The sequence below is a fragment of the Bombina bombina genome, chromosome 2 (genome assembly GCF_027579735.1).
Source record: "Bombina bombina isolate aBomBom1 chromosome 2, aBomBom1.pri, whole genome shotgun sequence".
In the NCBI taxonomy this organism is placed as follows: domain Eukaryota; kingdom Metazoa; phylum Chordata; class Amphibia; order Anura; family Bombinatoridae; genus Bombina; species Bombina bombina.
Genome location: NC_069500.1, coordinates 182348009 through 182370473, shown reverse-complemented (window position 1 = coordinate 182370473; position 22465 = coordinate 182348009). Strand labels below are relative to the sequence as shown.

The 22465-nt window shown below is 41.3% G+C and overlaps 1 protein-coding gene across 2 annotated transcripts in view; it reads right to left on the bottom strand.

The window, feature by feature from the left end:
• AP3B1 (adaptor related protein complex 3 subunit beta 1) overlaps positions 1 to 22465 on the bottom strand; it is a 1155804-nt gene that overhangs the window by 157651 nt on the left and 975688 nt on the right. For both annotated transcript variants that reach the window (XM_053701376.1, XM_053701377.1), the window contains exons 23-24: positions 19007 to 19238; positions 14807 to 14891 (exon numbers count right to left, since the gene is read on the bottom strand). In XM_053701376.1, the coding sequence (XP_053557351.1) occupies positions 14807 to 14891; positions 19007 to 19238 (317 nt within the window). The remainder of the gene's footprint in view (positions 1 to 14806; positions 14892 to 19006; positions 19239 to 22465) is intronic.

Below are 22465 nucleotides of genomic sequence, written 5' to 3'. Positions count from 1 at the left end.
CTAACAGGAAGTGGCAAAGAGCACCACAGCAGAGGTGTATATATAGCTCCTCCCTTCCCTCCACCCCCAGTCATTCGACCGAAGGTTTAGGAAGAGAAAGGAAAAGCCAAAGGTGCAGAGGTGACTGAAGTTTACAAAAACAAATCTGTCTTAAAAGAACAGGGTGGGCCGTGGACTCATCATATCGTAAAATAAATTCATTTATCAGGTAAGCATAAATTTATATAGGACATGGATGAAATGGGAGTGACAAGACAGAGACCTAAACGGAAGGCACCACTGCTTGAAGAACTTTTCTCCCAAAAACAGAATCAGAAGAAGCAAAAGTATCAAATTTGTAAAAAGTATGAAAAGACGACCAAGTCGCAGCCTTGCAAATCTGCTCAACAGAAGCATCATTTTTAAAAGCCCATGTGGAAGCCACAGCCCTAGTAGAATGAGCCGTAAATCTTTCAGGAGGCTGCTGTCCAGGAGTCTCATATGCCAGGCGGATGATACTCCTCAGACAAAAAGAGAGGTAGCCGTAGCTTTTTGACCCCTACACTTTCCAGAATAAACAATAAATAATGAAGATGATAGACAGGAATCCTTAGTTGCTTGCAAGTAAAACTTCAAGGCACGGACCACGTCCAGATTATGTAACAGACGCTCCTTCTTAGAAGAAGGATTAGGACACAAGGAAGGAACAATTTCCTGATTAATATTCTTATTTGAAACAACCTTAGGAAGGAATCCAGGTTTGGTACGCAAAACCACCTTATCAGAATGAAATATAAGATATGGCGAATCACACTGTAACACCGAAAGCTCAGAAACTCTACGAGCCGAAGAAATAGCAACCAAAAACAAAACTTTCCAAGATAATAATATCTATGGAATGCATGGGTTCAAACGGAACCCCTTGAAGAACTCTAAGAACTAAATTCAAACTCCAGGGAGGAGTAATTGGTCTAAATACAGGCTTAATTCTGGTTAGAGCCTGACAAAAAGACTGAACATCTGCCAAACATTTGTGAAGCAAAATTGACAAAGCAGAAATTTGTCCCTTTAAGGAACTCGCTGATAACCCTTTCTCCAATCCTTCTTGGAGAAAAGACAGAATCCTGGGAATCCTAACTTTACTCCATGAGTAGCACTTGGATTCACACCAATAAAGATATTTATACCATATCTTATGATAGATTTTTCTAGTGACAGGCTTACGTGCCTGTATCAAAGTATCGATGACCGAATCAGAGAATCCCCGCTTAGATAAGATCAAGCGTTTAATCTCCAAGCAGTCAGCTGCAGAGAATTTAGATTTGGATGTTGGAAAAGTCCTTGAATGAGAAGGTCTTGTCTCAAAGGAAGTTTCCACGGTGGCAGAGAGGACATATCCACTAGATCTGCATACCAAGTCTTGCGTGGCCAAGCAGGCGCTATCAGGATTACTGAAGCTCTCTCCTGTTTGATCCGAGCAATCACGCGTGGAAGGAGAGAAAATGGTGGAAACACATAAGCTAGGCTGAACGACCAAGGAACTGCCAAGGCATCTATCAGTTCGGCCTGAGGATCCCTCGACCTGGATCCGTAACGTGGAAGCTTGGCATTCTGACGAGATGCCATCAGATCCAATTCTGGTCTGCCCCATTGGCGAATCAATGAGGCAAACACCTCCAGGTTCCCACTCCCCCGGATGAAAAGTTTGACGACTTAGAAAATCCGCTTCCCAGTTCTCTACTCCTGGGATGTAGATTGCCGATAGATAACAAGTGTGGGCCTCCGCCCATCGGAATATCTTGGATACTTCTATCATCGCTAAGGAACTCCTTGTTCCCCCCTGATGATTGATATAAGCCATAGTTGTGATATTGTCCGACTGGAATCTGATGAATTTGGCCGAAGCCAACTGAGGCCACGCCTGAAGCGCATTGAATATTGCTCTAAGTTCCAGAATATTGATTGGAAGTAGAGACTCCACCCTGTCCAAACACCCTGAGCCTTCAGGGAATTCCAGACTGCACCCCAGCCCAGAAGACTGGCGTCCGTTGTCACTATCACCCACGAGGGTCTGCGGAAACACGTCCCCTGGGACAGATGATCCGGCGACAACCACCAAAGAAGAGAGTCTTTGGTTTCTTGATCTAGATTTATCTGAGGAGATAAATTTGCATAGTCCCCATTCCACTGTCCTAGCATGCACAGCTGCAGTGGTCTGAGATGAAAGCAAGCAAACGGAACAATGTCCATTGCTGCTACCATTAACCAGATTATCTCCATACACTGAGCCACTGATGGCCGAGGAATGGACTGAAGTGCTCGGCAAGTATTTAGAATCTTTGATTGTCTGACCTCAGTCAGAAATATTTTCATATGTACCGAGTCTATCAGAGTTCCCAAGAAGGTAACCCTTGTCCGTGGAATTAGTGAACTCTTTTCTATGTTCACCTTTCAACCGTGAGTTCTCAGGAAGGACAACACTGTGTCCATGTAAGATTTTGTCAGATAAGTTGACGCCTGAATCAAAATATCGTCCAGATAAGGCGCCACTGCTATGCCACACGGTCTGAGAACCGCCTGAAGGGACCCTAGAACCTTTGTGCTGTGGCTAACCCGAAGGGAAGAGCCATGAAGTGAAAATGTTTGTCCAGGAAGGCAAACCTTAGGAACTGATGATGATCCTTGTGAATAGGGATATGAAGGTATGCATCCTTCAAGTCCACGGTAGTCATATATTGACCCTCCTGGATAATTGGTAAGATTGTTCAAATAGTGTCCATCTTGAACGATGGGACTCTGAGAAATTTGTTTAGACACTTGAGATCAAAATTGGGTCTGAAAGTTCCCTCTTTTTTGGGAACCACGAAAAGATTTGAGTAAAACCCCTGTCCCTGTTCCAGTGAACGGGACAAATTACTCCCATGGTAGAGAGGTCTTTTACATAGAGTAAGAACGCCTCTCTCTTTATCTGGTCTACAGACAATCGTGAAAGATGAAATCTCCCTCTTGGGAAAAAATCCTTGAATTCAGTTGATACCCGTGGGTCACGATATCCAATGACCAGGGGGTCCTGAACATCTCTTGCCCATGCCTGAGCAAAGAAAGAAAGTCTGCCCCCTACTAGATCTGATCCCGGATCGGGGGCCGCCCCTTCATGCTGTCTTTGTAGCAGCAGCAGGCTTCTTGGATTGTTTACCTTTATTCCAAGCCTGGTTGGGTCTCCAGACGGACTTGGATTGAGCAAAATTCCCTTCCTGCTTTGTGGAGGAAGAGGAAGCAGAGGGTACTCCTTTAAAATTTCGAAAGGAAAGAAAATTATTTTGTTTACCCCTCACCTTAACAGACCTATCCTGAGGTAGGGCGTGGCCTTTACCTCCAGTAATGTCAGAAATGATTTCCTTTCAATTCAGGCCGAATAGGGTCTTACCCTTGAAAGGAATAGCTAAAAGCTTAGATTTTGATGACACATCAGCAGACCATGATTTGAGCCATAATGCTCTACGCGCTAAAATGGCAAATCCTGCATTTTTCGCCGCTAATTTAGCAATTTGAAAAGCGGCATCTGTAATAAAAGAATTAGCTAGCTTGAGAGCCTTAATTCTATCAAAAATGTCCTCTAATGGGGTCCTGAACCTTCAGAGACTCTTCTAGAGCATCAAACCAAAAAGCTGGCTGCAGTAGTAACTGGAACAATGCAGGCCGTAGGTTGTAAAAGAAAAACCCTGATGAATAAATAATTTCTTTGGAAGACCCTCTAACTTCTTATCCATAGGTCTTTGAAAGCACAACTGTCCTCGATAGGTATAGTTGTACTCTTAGCCAGGGTAGATATAGGCTCCCTCCACCTTAGGGACCGACTGCCAAGAGTCCTGAATGGTGGTCTGATATGGGAAAGATTTTCTTAAAATTAGGAGGAGGAGGAGAACGGTATACCTGGTCTATCCCATTCCTTTTTAATAATTTCCGAAATTCTTTTAGAAACCGGAAAAACATCAGTGTAAGTAGGTACCTCTAGATATTTGTCCATCTTACACAACTTCTCTGGTGGTATCACAATAGGGTCACAATCATCCAGAGTCGCTAAAACCTCCCTAAGTAACAGGCGGAGGTGTTTAAGCTTAAATTTAAAGGACATGATGTCCGAATCTGTCTGAGGTAACATATTTCCTGGGTCTGAAAGTTCTCCCTCAGACAGCAATTCCCTGACCCCCAACTCAGAGCACTGCAGAGCACTGTGAGGGTACATCGGGAAACAGCCAATAAAGCATCAGAGGATTCAGTATTCACATTAATACCTGACCTACTGCATTTACCCTGTAACACTGGTAATTTTTTAGATAATAAAAAGAGACGAAGCGCTCAACCTGGAAACAAACAATAGCATAATAGCTTGTTCTATGGCTAGTTACCACCCAAGAAGCAACCTCTTTTTGCTCAACATGTGCCTTTCACAGAGAAGAGTTTTCCTGAAGCATATAAGTCTGATCCTGACTTCACAGTACAGTCCAGCCCCCGAAATACCAGGCAATGCTTCTCTGAACGAGAGAAACAGCAAAACCCCAGACGTACGTTTCGGCCTATTGTGGGCCTCGTCAGTGAGGTGCAGCCATATCCCTCTAGGCACACTGAGCAATGGGTCCACGTCTGGATTCCTGCATTACTAGCCATAGAACAAGCTATTATGCTGTTGTTTGTTCCCAGGTTGAGCACTTCTCTCTTTTTGTTTATGCAAATTATGACACTTAGGGAAGTCTCCCTAAGTGTGATGCGGGAATCCAGACGTGGACCCGTTGCTCAGTGTGCCTAGAGGGAAATGGCTCCACCTCACTGACGATGCCCACAATAGGCCGAAACGTATGTCTGGGGTTTTGCTGTTTCTCTTGTTCAGAGAGGGATTGCCTGGTATTTCGGGGCTGGACGGTACTGTGAAGTCAGGATCAGACTGATATGCTACAGGAAAGTTCTTCTTTGTGATAGGCACATATTCAGCAAAAAGAGGCTGCTTCTAGGGTGGTAACTAGCCATAGAACAAACTATTATGCTGTTGTTCGTTCCAAGGTTGAGCGCTTCTCTCTTTTTGTTTATGTAATTTAGATAATACCTCTGTAAGGGTAGTTGACATAACTGCAGCCATCTCCGGTAGAGTAAAAGAATTTGACGCACTAGAGGTACTTGGCGTCGCATGTGTGGGCGTTAAAGGTTGTGACACTTGGGGAGAATTGGATGGCATATCCTGATTCTCTTCAGACTGAGAATCATCCTTAAGCACACTTTCTTTACCTAAAATATGCTTTTTACATTGTAAGGCCCTTTCAGTACAAGAGGTACACAAAGTAAGCGGGGGTTCCACAATGGCTTCTAAACACATAGAGCAGTTAGTATCCTCAATGTCAGACATGTTGAACAGACTAGCAATAACCACAATAGTTGTTAAACACTTTATTGATTTCAACGATTTTTCAAAAAATGTGTACTGCGCCTTTAAGAAATAAAAAAGCGTACAATTTTTCCAAAACTGTTTTAAAATGCTAAATAACACAATATGAATAAATACACATGTTCAATGTGGCCAACAATTATTGCACCTTAAGAGCAAAAGGCTAAATTAACCTTTACAGGACATTTATAGCAAAAAATATATTTTGTTTGAAAAAACTACCTCTGCACCTCACCACAGCTCTGCTGTGGCACCTACCTGCCCTCAGGGTACTGCAAAACAACTCTACAACGATCCGGTCAACAGAACATAAGTTTAGGCCAACCGGAGCTAATGGCTGCTGCCTTCTCAGTCAGAGTATACTGCGCGTCTGAGCGCACGAAAATAAGCCCCGCCCATCCACGGATGTCGAACAAACTTAATCTGCATCACCGCATGGGAAGCAGTTAGTAAAGAAAGCCATGTGGTCCCCTAAAAAGATCACAGTAATGCTGCAGCCATACTTAATATTTTGTTTTTATAAACAAAATAAAAACGATAAGCTGCCTCTCCAGTGTCCCTTTTTATAACATTTCAGCCAGAACTATGTCAATGAAAGCAATAAGCACAGGGTTATCAGAACACCCTTGTGTACAGGTCTACTTCTTACCCCTTCCCTTGCAGGGAATAAAATGTCAGCCAGTTCTGATACAACAAGTCTCCACAGAAATAAAAGACTGAACATACCTCAATGCTTGTAGCATGCAAACCGTTCTCCACACTGAAGATTTCTCTTGCACTACTTTCAGCAACTCTGTGGGAACCAACATGGATCTTAGTTACGTCTGGCTAAGATCATCAACCTCAGGGCAGAAATCTTCTTCCATATCTCCCTGAGGAAAATAGTACACACCTGTACCATTTAAAAAAAAAAAAAAAACTTCTTGATTGAAGAAACTAAAACTAACACCTCTCTTTACTTCTTCTATTACTAACACAGGCAAAGAGAATGACTGGGGGTGGAGGGAAGGAAGAAGCTATATATACAGCTCTGCTGTGGTGCTCTTTGCCACTTCCTGTTAGCAGGAGGTTAATATCCCACAAGTAAGGATGAAATCCGTGGACTTGTCATATCTTTGTAAAAGAAAACAATATTAGGGACCGCTGAATAGGAGGCTACTAGATAGCTATGGTCCTCTGCTACTGATCTCTCCCTATGGTTGAAGGCATCTGAAACTATACGAGTTTACCGCTGGTTTACTATATAGGTGTAGCATAAATGTTAGAAGCCAAGGAAGCAAGGACTACCTCGCCGTCTTCTAAACTGCTAAAAGCCACCATTACTCTTACTTAAGAGAATTACATGGACACACCAGCATAGCCCCAATCCTTGCTTGCAGGGAAAAAGTACCCATTAAAGGATTAAATATCTTCAGACACCATCTTTCGCACATCCTACCCGATGTTAGAGGCAAAGAATGACTGGGGATTATGGGTAATGGGAGTGACACCTAACAGCTCTGCTGGGGTGTCCTTTGCCTCCTCCTGCTGGCCAGGAGTTGAATTCCCACTAGTAATTGGAATAAAATTGTGGACTCTATGCCACTGGAAAGATATATACTGTATTTTCTCGTTCTAATATAATAAAGAGACTGATAAATATATATAATTATGTATGGTTATTATACCATTGCTAAAACAACAAATCTAATGGTGACCTAAGACCTGAAAAACAGAATTTATGCTTACCTGATAAATTACTTTCTCCAACGGTGTGTCCGGTCCACGGCGTCAATCCTTACTTGTGGGAATATCTCTTCCCCAACAGGAAATGGCAAAGAGTCCCAACAAAGCTGGCCATATAGTCCCTCCTAGGCTCCGCCCACCCCAGTCATTCGACCGACCGGACAGGAGGAAAAAATAGGAGAAACCATATGGTGTCGTGGTTGACTGTAGTTAGAGAAAATAATTAATCCGGCACCTGATTAAAAAACCAGGGCGGGCCGTGGAGCCGGACACACCGTTGGAGAAAGCAATTTATCAGGTAAGCATAAATTCTGTTTTCTCAACATTGGTGTGTCCGGTCCACTGCGTCATCCTTACTTGTGGGAACCAATACCAAAGCTTTAGGACACGGATGAAGGGAAGGGAGCAAATCAGGTCACCTAAACGGAAGGCACCACGGCTTGCAAAACCTTTCTCCCAAAAATAGCCCTCCGAAGAAGCAAAAGTATCAAATTTGTAAAATTTGGCAAAAGTGTGCAGTGAAGACCAAGTCGCTGCCTTACATATCTGATCAACAGAAGCCTCGTTCTTGAAGGCCCATGTGGAATCAACAGCCCTAGTGGAAGTGAGCTGTGATTCTTTCAGGAGGCTGCCGTCCGGCAGTCTCATAAGTCAATCGGATGATGCTTTAAGCCAAAAAGAAAGAGAGTAGAAGTTGCTTTTTTGACCTCTCCTTTTACCAGAATAGACGACAAACAGAGAAGAAGTTTGTCTGAAGTCTTTCGTAGCTTCTAAGTAGAATTTTAGAGCACGGACTACATCTAAATTGTGTAGCAAACGTTCCTTCTTTGAAACTGGATTCGGACACAAAGAAGGTACAACTATCTCCTGAATAAATATTTTTGTTGGAAACAACCTTTGGTAGAAACCAGGGCTTAGTACGCAAAACAAACCTTATCTGAATGGAACGCCAGATAGGGTGGAGTACCATTGTAGAGCAGATAACTCAGAAACTCTTCTAGCAAAAGAAATAGCAACCAAAAACAAAACTTTCCAAGATAACAACTTAATATCTACGGAATGTAAAGGTTTAAACGGAACCCCTTGAAGAACTGAAAGAACTAGATTTAAACTCCAGGGAGGAGTCAAAGGTCTGTAAACAGGCTTGATCCGAACCAAAGCCTGACAAATGCTTGAACATCTGGCACAACTGCCAGTCGTTTGTGCAGATAGGACAGATAAAGCAGAAATCTGTCCCTTTAAAGAACTTGCAGATATCCTTTATCCAAACCTTCTTGTAGAAAGGAAAGAATCCTAGGAATCTTTATCTTATTCCATGGGAATCCCTTGGATCACACCAGCAGATATATCTTTTCCATATTTTATGGTAAATCTTTCTAGTTACCGGTTTTCTGGCTTGAACCAGAGTATCTATCACGGAATCTGAAAACCCACCGCTTTGATAGAATCAAGCGGTTCAATCTCCAAAGCCGTCAGCTGGAGGGAGGACCAGATTTGGAATGTTCGAATGGACCCTGAACAAGAAGGTCCTGTCTCAAAGGTAGCTTCCATGGTGGAACCGATGACATATTCCACCAGGTCTGCATACCAAGTCCTGCGTGGCCACGCAGGAGCTATCAAGATCACCGAGGCCCTCTCCTGTTTGATCCTGGCTACCAGCCTGGGAATGAGAGGAAACGGTGGAAACACATAAGCTAGGTTGAAGGTCCAAGGCGCTACTAGTGCATCCACTAGAGTCGCCTTGGGATCCCTGGATCTGGACCCGTTTGCAAGGAACCTTGAAGTTGCTGACGGGACGCCATCAGATCCATATCTGGAATGCCCCATAGTTGCGTCAACTGGGCAAGATCTCCGGGTGGAGTTCCCACTCCCCCGGATGGAATGTCTGACGACTCAAATAATCCGCTTCCCAGTTTTCCACACCTGGAATGTGGATCGCAGATAGGTGGCAGGAGTGATTCTCCGCCCATTGTATTATTTTGGTCACTTCTTTCATCGCCAGGGAACTCCTTGTTCCCCCCTGATGATTGAGATACGCAACAGTCGTCATGTTGTCTGATTGGAATCTTATGAATCTGGCCTTTGCTAGCTGAGGCCAAGCCCTGAGAGCATTGAATATCGCTCTTAGTTCCAGAATGTTTATCGGGAAGAGTCTCTTCTCCCGAGACCACAGTCCCTGAGCTTTCAGGGATTCCCAGACCGCGCCCCAGCCCACTAGGCTGGCGTCGGTCGTGACGATGACCCACTCTGGTCTGCGGAAGCTCATTCCCTGGGATAGGTGATCCTGTGGTTAGCCCACCAACGGAGTGAGTCTCTGGTCTTCTGATCTACTTGAATCACTGGAGACAAGTCTGTATAATCCCCATTCCACTGTTTCAGCATGCACAGCTTGTAATGGTCTTAGATGAATTCCGCGCAAAGGAACTATGGTCCATTGCTGCAACCATCAATCCTACTACTTCCATGCACTGAGCTACGGAAGGACGAGGAATAGAATGAAGAACTTGACAAGCGTTTAGAAGTTTTGACTTTCTGACATCTGTCAAGAAAATCCTCATTTCTAAGGAATCTATTATTGTTCCCAAGAAGGGAACTCTTGTCGACGGAGACAGGGAACTTTTTCTATGTTCACCTTCCATCCGTGAGATCTGAGAAAGGCCAGAACGATGTCTGGAGTGAGCCTTTGGCCTTTGAAAGAGACGACGCTTGTACTAGAATGTCGTCCAAGTATGGTACTACTTGGTCTTAGAACACCGCTAGAAGGGATCCGAGTACCTTTTGTGAAAATCCTTGGAGCAGTGGCTAACCCGAATGGGAGGGCCACAAACTGGTAATGTTTGTCCAGAAAGGCAAACCTTAGGAACTGACGATGTTCCTTGTGGATAGGGATATGTAGATACGCATCCTTTAGATCCACGGTAGTCATAAATTGACCTTCCTGAATTGTGGGTAGAATCGTTCGAATGGTTTCCATCTTGAACGATGGTACTCTGAGAAATTTGTTTAGGATCTTTAGATCCAGGATTGGTCTGAAAAGTTCCCTCTTGTTTGGAACCACAAACAGATTTGAGTAAAATCCCATTCCTTGTTCCGCCGTTGAACTGGGTGTATCACTCCCATCTTTAACAGGTCTTCTACACAATGTAAGAATGCCTGTCTCTTTATTTGGTTTGAGGATAAGTGAGACATGTGGAACCTTCCCCTTGGGGGTAGTCCTTGAATTCCAGAAGATAACCCTGAGAAACTATTTCTAGCGTCCAGGGATCCTGAACATCTCTTGCCCAAGCCTGAGCAAAGAGAGAGAGTCTGCCCCCCACTAGATCCGGGTCCCGGATCGGGGGCTACTCCTTCATGCTGTTTTGTTAGCAGCGGCAGGCTTCTTGGCCTGCTTACCCTGTTCAGCCTTGCATCGGTTTCCAGGCTGGTTTGGTCTGTGAGGTATTACCCTCTTGTTTAGAGGATGCAGAATTAGAGCCCGGTCCGTTCCTGAAATTAAGAAAGGAACGAAAATTAGACTTATTCTTGGCTTTGAAAGGCCTATCTTGTGGGAGGGCGTGGCCCTTTCCCCCAGTGATGTCTGAGATAATCTCTTTCAATTCTGGCCCAAGAAGAGAGTTTTACCCTTGAAGGGATATTAAGCAATTTTGTCTTGGATGATACATCCACTGACAAGACTTTAGCCAAAGCGCTCTGCGCGCCACTATTCGCAAATCCTGAATTTTTCGCTCGCTAATCTAGCTAATTGCAAAGCAGCATCTAAATAAAAGAGTTAGCCAACTTAAGTGTGTGAACTCTGTCCATAACCTCCTCATATGGAGTCTCTCTACTGAGCGACTTTTCTAGGTCCTCGAACCAGACCCACGCTGCTGTAGTGACAGGAACAATGCCACGAAATGGGTTGAAGAAGGTAACCTTGCTGTATAAAAATCTTTTTAAGCAAACCCTCCAATTTTTTATCCATAGGATCTTTGAAAGCACAATTATCCTCGATAGGAATAGTAGTGCGCTTGTTATAGTAGAGACTGCCCCCCTCGACCTTAGGGAACTGTCTGCCATAAGTCCTTTCTGGGGTCGACCATAGGAAATAATTTCTTAAACTATAGGAGGGGGAACAAAAGGTATGCCGGGCTTCCTCCCATTCCTTATTCACTATGTCCGCCACCCGCTTGGGTATAGGAAAAGCGACGGGGTGCACCGGAACCTCTAGGAACTTGTCCATCTTGCATAATTTTTTCTGGAATGACCAGGTTGTCACCATCATCCAGAGTAAGATAAAACCTCCTTAAGCAGTGCGCGGAGAACTGTTCTAATTAAATTTAAATGTCACAACATCAGTGGTTCAGCCTGTTGGGAAATTTTTCCTGGAATTCTGAAATTTCCCCATCTGACAAAACCACCCTCATGGCCCCTTCAGATTGGTGTGAGGGTATGACAGAAACAATTATCATCAGCGCCCTCCTGCTCTTCAGTGTTTAAAACAGAGCAATCGCGCTTTCTCTGTTATGCAGGCATTTTGGATAAAATATTTGCTATGGGAGTTATCCATTACAGCCGTCAATTGTTGCATGGATAATAAGCATTGGCGCGCTAGAAGTACTAGGTGCCTCCTGCGTGGGCAAAAACTGGTGTAGACACAGAAGGAGATGATGTAGAACCATGTCTACTCCTTCATCTGATGGAATCATCATGGGCAACTTCATTATCTGTGACAGTACTGTCCTTACTTTGTTTGGACGCTTAGAACAATTATCACATAATTTAGAAGGAGGAGGACACATTGACTTTCATACATATAGAACATAGCTTATCTGAAGGCACAGACATGTTAAAACAGGCTGTAGAACTTGTCAGCAAAACCAAAAACCGTTTTAAATCAAAACCGTTACTGTCTCTTTAAATTTTAAACAGAGCACACTTTATTACTGAATATGTGAAAAAATATGAAGGAATTGTTCAAAATTACCAAAATTTCACCACAGTGTCTTAAAGCATTAAAAGTATTTGCACACAATTTTTCAGAGCTTTAACCCTTAAAATAACGGAAACCAAAGCCGGTTACAGTTATAACCCCTCTAAAGTCCAGCTACAGCCTCTGCTGCGACTCTACCAAACCCAGAGGGGAATACGATACCAAATGACGCCTTCTAGGAAACTTTTCCAACTATTTTCAGGTCCTCACACATGCATCTGTATGTCTTGCTCTCAAAAACAACTGCGCAGTAATGGCGCGGAAAATGAGGCTTCAGCTACAACTGGGAAGGCCCTTCCTGACGGGAATAGGGTGTCTAACATAGTGCTGAACGTTAAAAAACGTTCCCAAGTTTATAAATGTGAAATACCAGCATAAACATGAATAAAACGCCCAAATAAAGCAATCGATTTTGCCCATAAAAGTGTCTATCAGTTTTATAGCCATATTAAGCCTTTATTCTGCTTGAGACTAAGAAAATGGCTTACCCGGTCCTCATGAGGGGAAATGACAGCCCTTCCAGCATTACACAGTCTTGTTAGAAATATGGCTAGTCATACCTTAAGCAGAAAAGTCTGCTAACTGTTTTCCCCCCACTGAAGTTACTTCATTCCATACAGTCCTATGTGGAAACAGCAAAGGATTTTGATTACTGTCTGCTAAAATCATCTTCCTCTCACAAACAGAATTCTTCATCTCTTTCTGTTATCAGAGTAAATAGTACATACCAGCACTATTTTTAAAATAACAAACTCTTGATAGTAGAATAAAAAACTACAACTAAACACCACATACTCTTAACCATCTCCGTGGAGATGTTGCCTGTGCAACGGCAAAGAGAATGACTGGGGGTGGGCGGAGCCTAGGCGGGACTATATGGCCAGCTTTGCTGGGACTCTTTGCCATTTCCTGTTGGGGAAGAGATATTCCCACAAGTAAGGATGACGGCGCCGGTGGACCGGGACACACCAATGTTGGGAGAAAGTAATATGTTTTTGAAACTACACTTCAGAGAGTAAAAAACCCTACAACCATCTGGTCTGCATGCTATAATTTCTCATATTTGAATTTATGTTCTATATAAAATGTGCACTAGTAGAAAACAGAGATATTGCTGTTATGTTTTATTCTATTACCTTATTACATTAGAAATAATTACATAGCAGAAGTATTATTATTGCTGCTTGATGCTTACTAAATTATTTTCACCTATAATTTATGACTAGCAGTACCTTATCCTAATTATATGTTGGTCACACGACAAACAATCTAGAAGAGTGCGAAGATATACAATAGCTATTGCTAAATTGCTGAGGGTTTAAATCCCTTTACACATTATAATTATTTGTGAGTTTAGACACTGAAAAATACCCTGAGAGTAAATGTGCATGTACCTAGTTCACCATAAAATCCATAAATAAGGCACTGCTAGAATACAATCAGCAACAGAGCAGGTTCTAAAGGGACTAAACTGAGGGACCTATAGGTATGCAGAAAAGGAACAGGTGTTTAGGCTGCACAATACAATTTATTAGTCAGAGGCAAGATTAAATGTTCTGAAGCTTTGGTGTGTTCAGATAAACATCAAAGCACAAAGGGGCTGAAGCAGGACATACAAACAGAAATACATCAGGAAACACAAGACATTGGATCTAATACATGTGAGTTGTTTCACACTATTATCTCATATAGGAACCAGAGACACTGGAGGAAGTCTTATATTTAACCCACTTTAGCCTTTAGCAGACTTGGTATTCAGACATTTCTGAAGGTGAGGAGACCCTGAGTGCTTACATTTCCACAAAGTTAGTTGGTAAAAAAAACAAAAAAAAACAACAGATCTCATTAAAGAGGTCTTACAAAAAACACTGCAGCTAGAGTTTCAGCATGGCAGCATGCACAGCAAAAAGCCTAAAGAACTGACATTACAGCTTCTCATTGACTGTACCACCTGTTGAAGGATACACAGAAAAGAAAAAACTACATTTGACTGGGTGCTTGCTGATGGCAAAATATTAATACAAATCAGTAAAACAAGGATGCATATTATACTGGCACTGCATTTAAACAAGGACACAAAGGATTGAATAATAAATTACCATTTTTCATATTTATTTCTCTTACAGATGCAACAAAGAAAACAAAATTAATCCCAGAGGTCTTTTAGTAAAGCATGTTTATGTGGCAAAGCTTTTAGACATGTTTGATAATGATGTAGAAAGTTTCTGGGATTTCAAAATGTGACATCTCATGAATATATTTTTGGACATACACATCTCATTAAAATAAATAGATTAGACAGCAAACAAGTTTAGTTCTATAGCACTCTTTACATTTTCACCTAAAGCAAGATGCCAAGCAAAAAGTTAATTTGACATTTTTAGCAGAAAAATATGCATGCACGTAATACAGCTTTCTTAATAATATCTTATTAATAGCCGCACATAACCTAAAAAAGGAAACCAATGACAAGCTTATCATAAATTAAAAAAAATGTACACTCTAATGAAAGGAATGAGTAAGGGCCTCTTTTGCATCACCAGTTGTTTGAATGGGGAACACACAATTGCATGTTTCAGGAAATTAGCTGTTCAACATAACGGAAACACTGTCAAAAGTTCTCCCTTTTCTTGCTTCCATTAGTAACCGAGACAGAATGCACATTCAACATTGCTATTTATAGTAATTCAACGTACCACAACTGGAAACTGGCAGTCTGAGTGGAATCACAAAAGTCAATACCCATTGAAACCGTAATGGATCCCTCTGGCTCAAGAGAATCTGCAAAATAAAATGTTTTCCCTAAATAAATTTACAAAGGCAAAAGAAAATCGAACAACAAATACGAAGCAATAACAATGCCCTACTTACAGCATAACTGGCTAAGGAGACAAGCTAGCCCTCACACTTGTTTTTTCTGCTAGGACAGTACACAGAAAAAAATATAAAAAGAAAATCTTCATGTAATTGTTACACACACATAGACAGATAGCTATTGACCAACAGATAGATAGGAGCACAATAGAAAGATCAATATGGTGCAGTCTGGGGATTCCAATTCTCCTTATCTTAAAACGTTAGTGACTCCACCAGTGTCCTAAGGTTTAACATTTAAAGCACCAAGGAAACTTTCTTAAATGATACTTCACACACTTGTTTGTACAAAAAAAAAAACACTTCTAAATTGCATGTATAAAAAGTTCATTATTTGTGAAAACAACTAGCAAAGAAGTGCTAGAAAAAGAAACATAGATGAGGTTGAAAGAAGAGAGAAGTCAATCAAGTTCAGCCTAATTTACAATAAAAAAAAGCTGCTTTCATAAATACCATTAGATTTAGAAGCCAACCAACCCAAAAATATCTATACTATAATCGCGTTTGTAACGCGTCCGCCGTTGTCGCTAGTTGCGCACACATCCTCAAAGGAATATTGGCTGTGTGAGGCAGCCAAAAGAATGCTGGCTGCGCACACAGCCAAAAGAATCCACCTGGATGCAGGGAAGCTGCATCCCGGTGGATTCAGAAAATGGCAGGGTGGTGAAAGAATACACCACAGGTGGATTCTTTCACCACCCTGCCAATTTTGGAATCCACCGGGATGCAGCGTAGGCAAACAAAATAACCCCCCCAAAAAAAACATGCAACCGCCCGCAAAAAGCAACCAAAAAACACGTAACCGCCCGCAAGAAATAAAAAAAAAACCTAACCGCCCGCACGAAGAATAACAAAGAAACCCTAACCTCCCGCACGAAGTATTAAACACCGAAACCAAACCGCCAAAATCACAAAGTAATAAAGTAATTAACCCCTAATCCACAATCAACAATTAAAATATTAACCCCTAGACAGCCAACCCCCACATCACAATAAACCTAATTAACCTATTAACACCTAAACCGACAAAACCCCCTAGGCCCCCCCAACAGTAAAAACCCTGCACCCACCATACCCCCAAAATAAAAAAACCTAAACTACCCATTACCCCTAAAGGGGCATTTGTATGGGCATTGCCCTTAAAAGGGCATTTAGCTCTTTTACTGCCCTTAAAAGGGCAATCAGCTCTTTCACCGTTCCTGAAGTCCGGCAGAGGTCTTCTTCCAGAGGGCTTCATCATCTTCTATCTTCATCCAGAGTGAAGGCTGCATAGATGTGCAGAGCTGGCTTCCCCGATGCATGGATCCTCAGCGGCGTGGAGGCTCCTCTTCATGCGCTTGTCCGTCGCACACTGAAGATTGAATGCAAGGTACCCCATATTTATTTGTGTACCTTGCATTCCTATTAACTAAAATTTTGAAATCAGCCAAAAGGATGAGTGCTACTGAGATCTTATTGGCTGATTTAAATAGCCAATATGATTTCAGTAGCTCTAATCCTATTGGCTGATTTCAAAATTTCAGCCAATAGGAATGCAAGTTACCCCAAATTGAATGCGGTACCTTGCATTCAATTTTCAGTGCACGCCGGAGATCGGACTGTTTAACCACTTTGCCTTGTCTGCCGCCTGCTCTTTCCCTGACTCTTGTATATCTGGCCCCTGTTGTTTCCAAGTATACTTTTGTCACAGTCACTCCTGTTTAAGGAATCCCACCACCTGAAGCCGACAATCGGCCAGGAATAGTGAACGTGAACACGGTAGTGTCAGTGGCGTTCCTGACATTACAAACAAGCCAGAAAGATGTCAGAGGCCACAAGTACCTCTCCCGGTACTGTGCTAGGTATAGAAGACATATTTTCAGTAATTGTTCCCTCTTAATCCCCATACCTATGTCACTGACTTTATAAAAGTTTGTACAGTTATTATGTTACTAGATGAAGCTCTTCTGGTCTGAGCCCACCAACTCCTGGAGACCAACAATCCTTGTCACCTTTCTTAGGATTCCATTTTTTGAGCCATGGATGCCTTCTTTGGATTCCTTTTTTGGAGCTGATACTAATCTATGTTCTCTACAGCAAAGGTACTGTCCTGTGGAATATTATATTTCTGAGTTTAGACGTTAGTGTGCTTTATGTGGCTGGAATGAAGTAGTTCTTCAAAGTCAATTTTGCCTTGGTTTATCTGACACAATTTCAGAGGAAAAACTTGTACTATAGAGTTTTTAGCATTTTTTGCTATCACTCCATTTAAACAGAAAAAGAGCCTTGTTTATATTATTTTATTAACTTGCATATGAAGAATATATATATATATATATATATATATATATATACACACTGTATATGTAAGTAGACAACCCAAGCTATTGATCTAAGCCCATTTTGTTATATTTCATGCTACCATTTTGCCTCCAAATGCGATCATATAAAAAACTAATCTCACTGAAATTATTTACATACCGCTTGTGCAATAATGACACAAATGATTCCAAAAGCTTTTCTGTGATTCACTTTGTTCGGAAATAGCAAACAGGCATGGCTTTGCCATTGTTCTTTGGTAAATTAGAAGGCTGCTAATTGCAGCTGCACACCACACTTCTGAACTTCCAGGCAGGGAAGGGGTTATTTAGTTAGCTGGTAGGGGTAATATTATTGCAATGTAGGGAGTACCCTACCCAACTTGACACCTCCATTATTCCTCCCAAACAGCTCTCCCACCTACCCACATTCCTCACCACCATCTTAAGTACTGTTAGACAGTCTGCCAGTATGAAATTTAAGGGCTTCTTTTTTTTATTGTATTTATTTTACATTTTTTCTGCAGGGTGGGGTCCCCCCTTACCCTCCCATTTCATGATCTCTCCCAGGCAGCTCTCTAACCCTCCCCCTCCCAATGGTCTACACTATCTTAGGTACTACTGTCTGCCAGTACCTAGTTTATTGCTATTTTTGTTCATTTATTTTAATTATTTTAATATAGTGTAGTCCCCCCCATCTCCCACATCCTTGTGATTGTTAAATTACACCTCACCCACTGTTATATCCCCCTTTTCAGTAGAGAAGCGTCCCCTCCCTTTCACTTAAAAAAAAATGTCTGCAGTGTTGGGCCCCTCCCACTCCCTCCCCCTCTGGGCTGGGCACCCACCTTTCCTCCCACACCTCCCGCTGGCACCAACGGAGATTGTTACAGACAGTGATACAGACTGTGTCACTGTCTACCATATGAAGGCAGATTGCCAGATTGTTAAAGGAACAACGATTGTGCTACGTTACCATATGAAAACAGATGCTGGAAGCCCACAAAGCAGCATGTCTCAGTGTGTGACAACTGAGATTGCTTGAGCTTCCAGCATTTCGGACATAGATCTATGTTATGCGGTATGATGGGCTATGTACCACATGACGTAGATCTACAATCGAATGGCGCAAGGGTCAAGGAGGCCTGACCAAGTTTGTTCTGTAGCACTGGGAAATACTCAAAAGGCCATATCTGAAAGGTTTCAGGACACCTCCTAAATGAACAGACAGTGCAGGAATGATGTGAGCATCAAAACATCTTGAAATTAAGATATCTGAAAGCACACAAACACAGCTTTATGTGAAACCAAACCTAGACTACTTCTTTTCATTCTGAACAAGAAAACGAGCCTAGTTTGTGATAGCTTTAATGAACCATTTTCGATTGGGCCCAAAATAGATGTATTGTTATAAGCAATATAGAGAAAATATTTAAACAAATATTTTTCGCCATTATTAGCAGCTCCAATCTTAAATCATAATGCTCATGAATACAACATGATTGACTTAGAAGCTAAATGCAATGCACTTAAGGATGAACTGTGCATATAAAGAACATCTAACTGGAAAGGGCTTGAAGAAAAAAAAATAAAGTTTTTTTTATTAAATTTAAAAATTGTGACAAACTGATTTATCCAGAAGATAACTTTTTCCAGTGGTCTTATACTTTGGGAATCCTATGATAATTTATTAAATCATCTAAAATAAATGCAAAAAAAGCTCACCTATTTCATTAAATACATGAATCTTCATACCCGGTGGCATCTTTTTTTCTTCTATATGAATGTGTTCTATTATTTTGTCAGTGGTATTTTTAAATGTTACTTGTACAGAGACCATTTGTGCTCCAAAAATGCATGGCTGCCTTGGAAAGTGGTAATGGGCTGAAAGACCTTTCCCACTCATTCGATGCAAAAGTTCATATGTCACTGATGGTTCGATTGAAGAAGCAGAAACCTGATGAATACAAAGAGAAATTGAAATATTAATAGTATATATTGAGATGTTGTAGGATCAGCCAAACAAATCTGAATGTAAAAATTAATGGAAATAATGATGATATATGCAATAAATTTAAATATTACAGCATCATACTGAGAGGCACAGAAATATGTCAAACTGTAAGGCTCCTAAACACAGATATCCCCTGTAAGCTTGTAGTTTTGGATACATTAAAGGCGAGGGTAAATAAGAAATCTCCTGAAAATCCCTGGTAAAAAGAAATTACAAAAGCAGATAAAAGGTATATCAAACTCAAAATTTCGATGCATATGCAATTAATTATATATATATATATATATATACACATATACACACACACACACAGTATATACAGTGGATATAAAAAGTCTACACACCCCTGTTAATATGTCAGGTTTCTGTGATGTAAAAGAATGAGACAAAGATAAATCATTTCAGAACTTTTCCACTTTTAATGTGACCTAAAAACTGTACAACTTGATAGAAAAACAAACAAACTTCTAGGTGGAGGGAAGTAAAAATAAAAAACTAAAATATGTTTGCATAAGTGTGCACTTTTAACTGGGGATGTAGCTGTGTTTAGAATTGAGCAATCACATTCAAAATCATGTTAAATAGGAGTCAGTACACACCTGTCATAATTTAAAATGCCTCTGATTAACCCCAAATAAAGTTCAGCTGTTCTAGTAGGTCTTTCCTGACATTTTCTTAGTTGCAACCTACAGCAAAAGCCATGGTTCGCAGAGAGCTTCCAAAGCATCAGAGGGATCTCATTGCTAAAAGGTATCAGTCAGGAGAATGGTGCAAAAGAATTTCCAAGGCATTAGATATACCATGGAACACAGTGAAGACAGTCATCATCAAGTGGAGAAAATATGGCGCAACAGTGATATTACCAAGAACTGGACGTCCCTCCAAAATTGATGAAAAGACAAGAAGAAAACTGGACTGGGAGGCTGCCAAGAGGCCTACAGCACTATTAAAGGAGCTGCAGGATTGGAATATCTGGAAAGTACTGGCTGTGTGGTGCATGTGACAACAATCGCCCGTATTCTTCATATGTCTGGGCTATGGGGTAGAGTGGCAAGACGGAAGCCTTTGCTTACGAAAAAAAAACATCCAAGCCCAGCTACATTTTGCAAAAACACATCTGAAGTCTCCCAAAAGCATGTCGCAAAAGATGTTCTGGTTTGATGAAACCAAGATTAAACTTTTTGGCCATAATTCCAAAAGATATGTTCGGCGCAAAAACAACACTGCATATAACCAAAAGAACACCATACCCATAGTGAAGCATTTTGGTGGCAGCATCATGCTTTTGGTCTGTTTTTCTTCAGAAGGAACTGGGGCCTTAGTCAAGGTAGAGGGAATTATGAACAGTTCCAAATACCAGACAATATTGGCACAAAACCTTCAGGCTTCTGCTAGAAAGCTGAACATGAAGAGGAACTTCATCTTTCAGCATGACAACATCCCAAAGCATACATCCAAATCAACAAAGAAATGGCTTCACCAGAAGAAGATTAAAGTTTTGGAATGGCCCAGTCAGAGCCCAGACCTGAATCCAATCGAAAATCTGGGGGGTTATCTTAAGTGGGCTGTGCACAAGAGATGCCCTCACAATCTGACAGATTTGGAGTGTTTTTGCAAAGAAGAGTGGGCAAATCTTGCCAAGTCGTGCTTCAACAAAGTATTATTTTAATACCTAAAATATTTTAGTTTGTTTTGCAATTGAGTTGTACAGTTTATAGGTCACATTAAAGGTGGAAAAAGTTTTGAAATTATTTATCTTTGTCTTATTTTTTTACATCACAGAAACATGACATTTTAACAGGGGTGTGTAGACTTTTTATATCCACTATATATATATATTTCTTTCATGTAATTAGCAAGAGTCCATGAGCTAGTGACGTATGGGATATACATTCCTACCAGGAGGGGCAAAGTTTCCCAAACCTCAAAATGCCTATAAATACACCCCTCACCACACCCACAAATCAGTTTTACAAACTTTGCCTCCTATGGAGGTGGTAAAGTAAGTTTGTGCTAGATTCTACGTTGATATGCGCTCCGCAGCAGGTTGGAGCCCAGTTTTCCTCTCAGCGTGCAGTGAATGTCAGAGGGATGTGAGGAGAGTATTGCCTATTTGAATTCAATGATCTCCTTCTACGGGGTCTATTTCATAGGTTCTCTGTTATCGGTCGTAGAGATTCATCTCTTACCTCCCTTACTCTTATTTATATACCATTACCTCTGCTGATTTTCGTTTCAGTACTGGTTTGGCTTTCTACAACATGTAGATGAGTGTCCTGGGGTAAGTAAGTCTTATTTTCTGTGACAATCTAAGCTATGGTTGGGCACTTTTTTATAAAGTTCTAAATATATGTATTCAAACATTTATTTGCCTTGACTCAGGATGTTCAACATTCCTTATTTCAGACAGTCAGTTTCATATTTGGGATAATGCATATGAATACATAATTTTTTTCTTACCTTAAAATTTGACTTTTTCCCTGTGGGCTGTTAGGCTCGCGGGGGCTGAAAATGCTTCATTTTATTGCGTCATTCTTGACTTGACTTTTTTGGCGCAAATTTTTTTTTCTGTTTCCGGCGTCATACGTGTCGCCGGAAGTTGCGTCATTTTTGACGCTCTTTTGCGCCAAAAGTGTCGGCGTTCCGGATGTGGCGTCATTTTTGGCGCCAAAAGCATTTAGGCGCCAAATAATGTGGGCGTCATTTTTGGCACTAAAAAAATATGGGCGTTACTATTGTCTCCACATTATTTAAGTCTCATTATTTATTGCTTCTGGTTGCTAGAAGCTTGTTCACTGGCATTTTTTCCCATTCCTGTAACTGTCATTTAAGGAATTTGATCAATTTTGCTTTATATGTTGTTTTTTCTATTACATATTGCAAGATGTCCCACGTTGAAACTGAGTCAGAAGATACTTCTGGAAAATCGCTGCCTGGTGCTGGAGCTACCAAAGCTAAGTGTATCTGCTGTAAACTTATGGTATCTGTTCCTCCAGCTGTTGTTTGTACTGTTTGTCATGACAAACTTGTTAATGCAGATAATATTTCCTTTAGTACTGTTACATTACCTGTTGCTGTTCCGTCAACATCTAATACTCAGAGTGTTCCTGATAAAATAAGAGATTTTGTTTCTAAATCCATTAAGGCGGCTATGTCTGTTATTCCTCCTT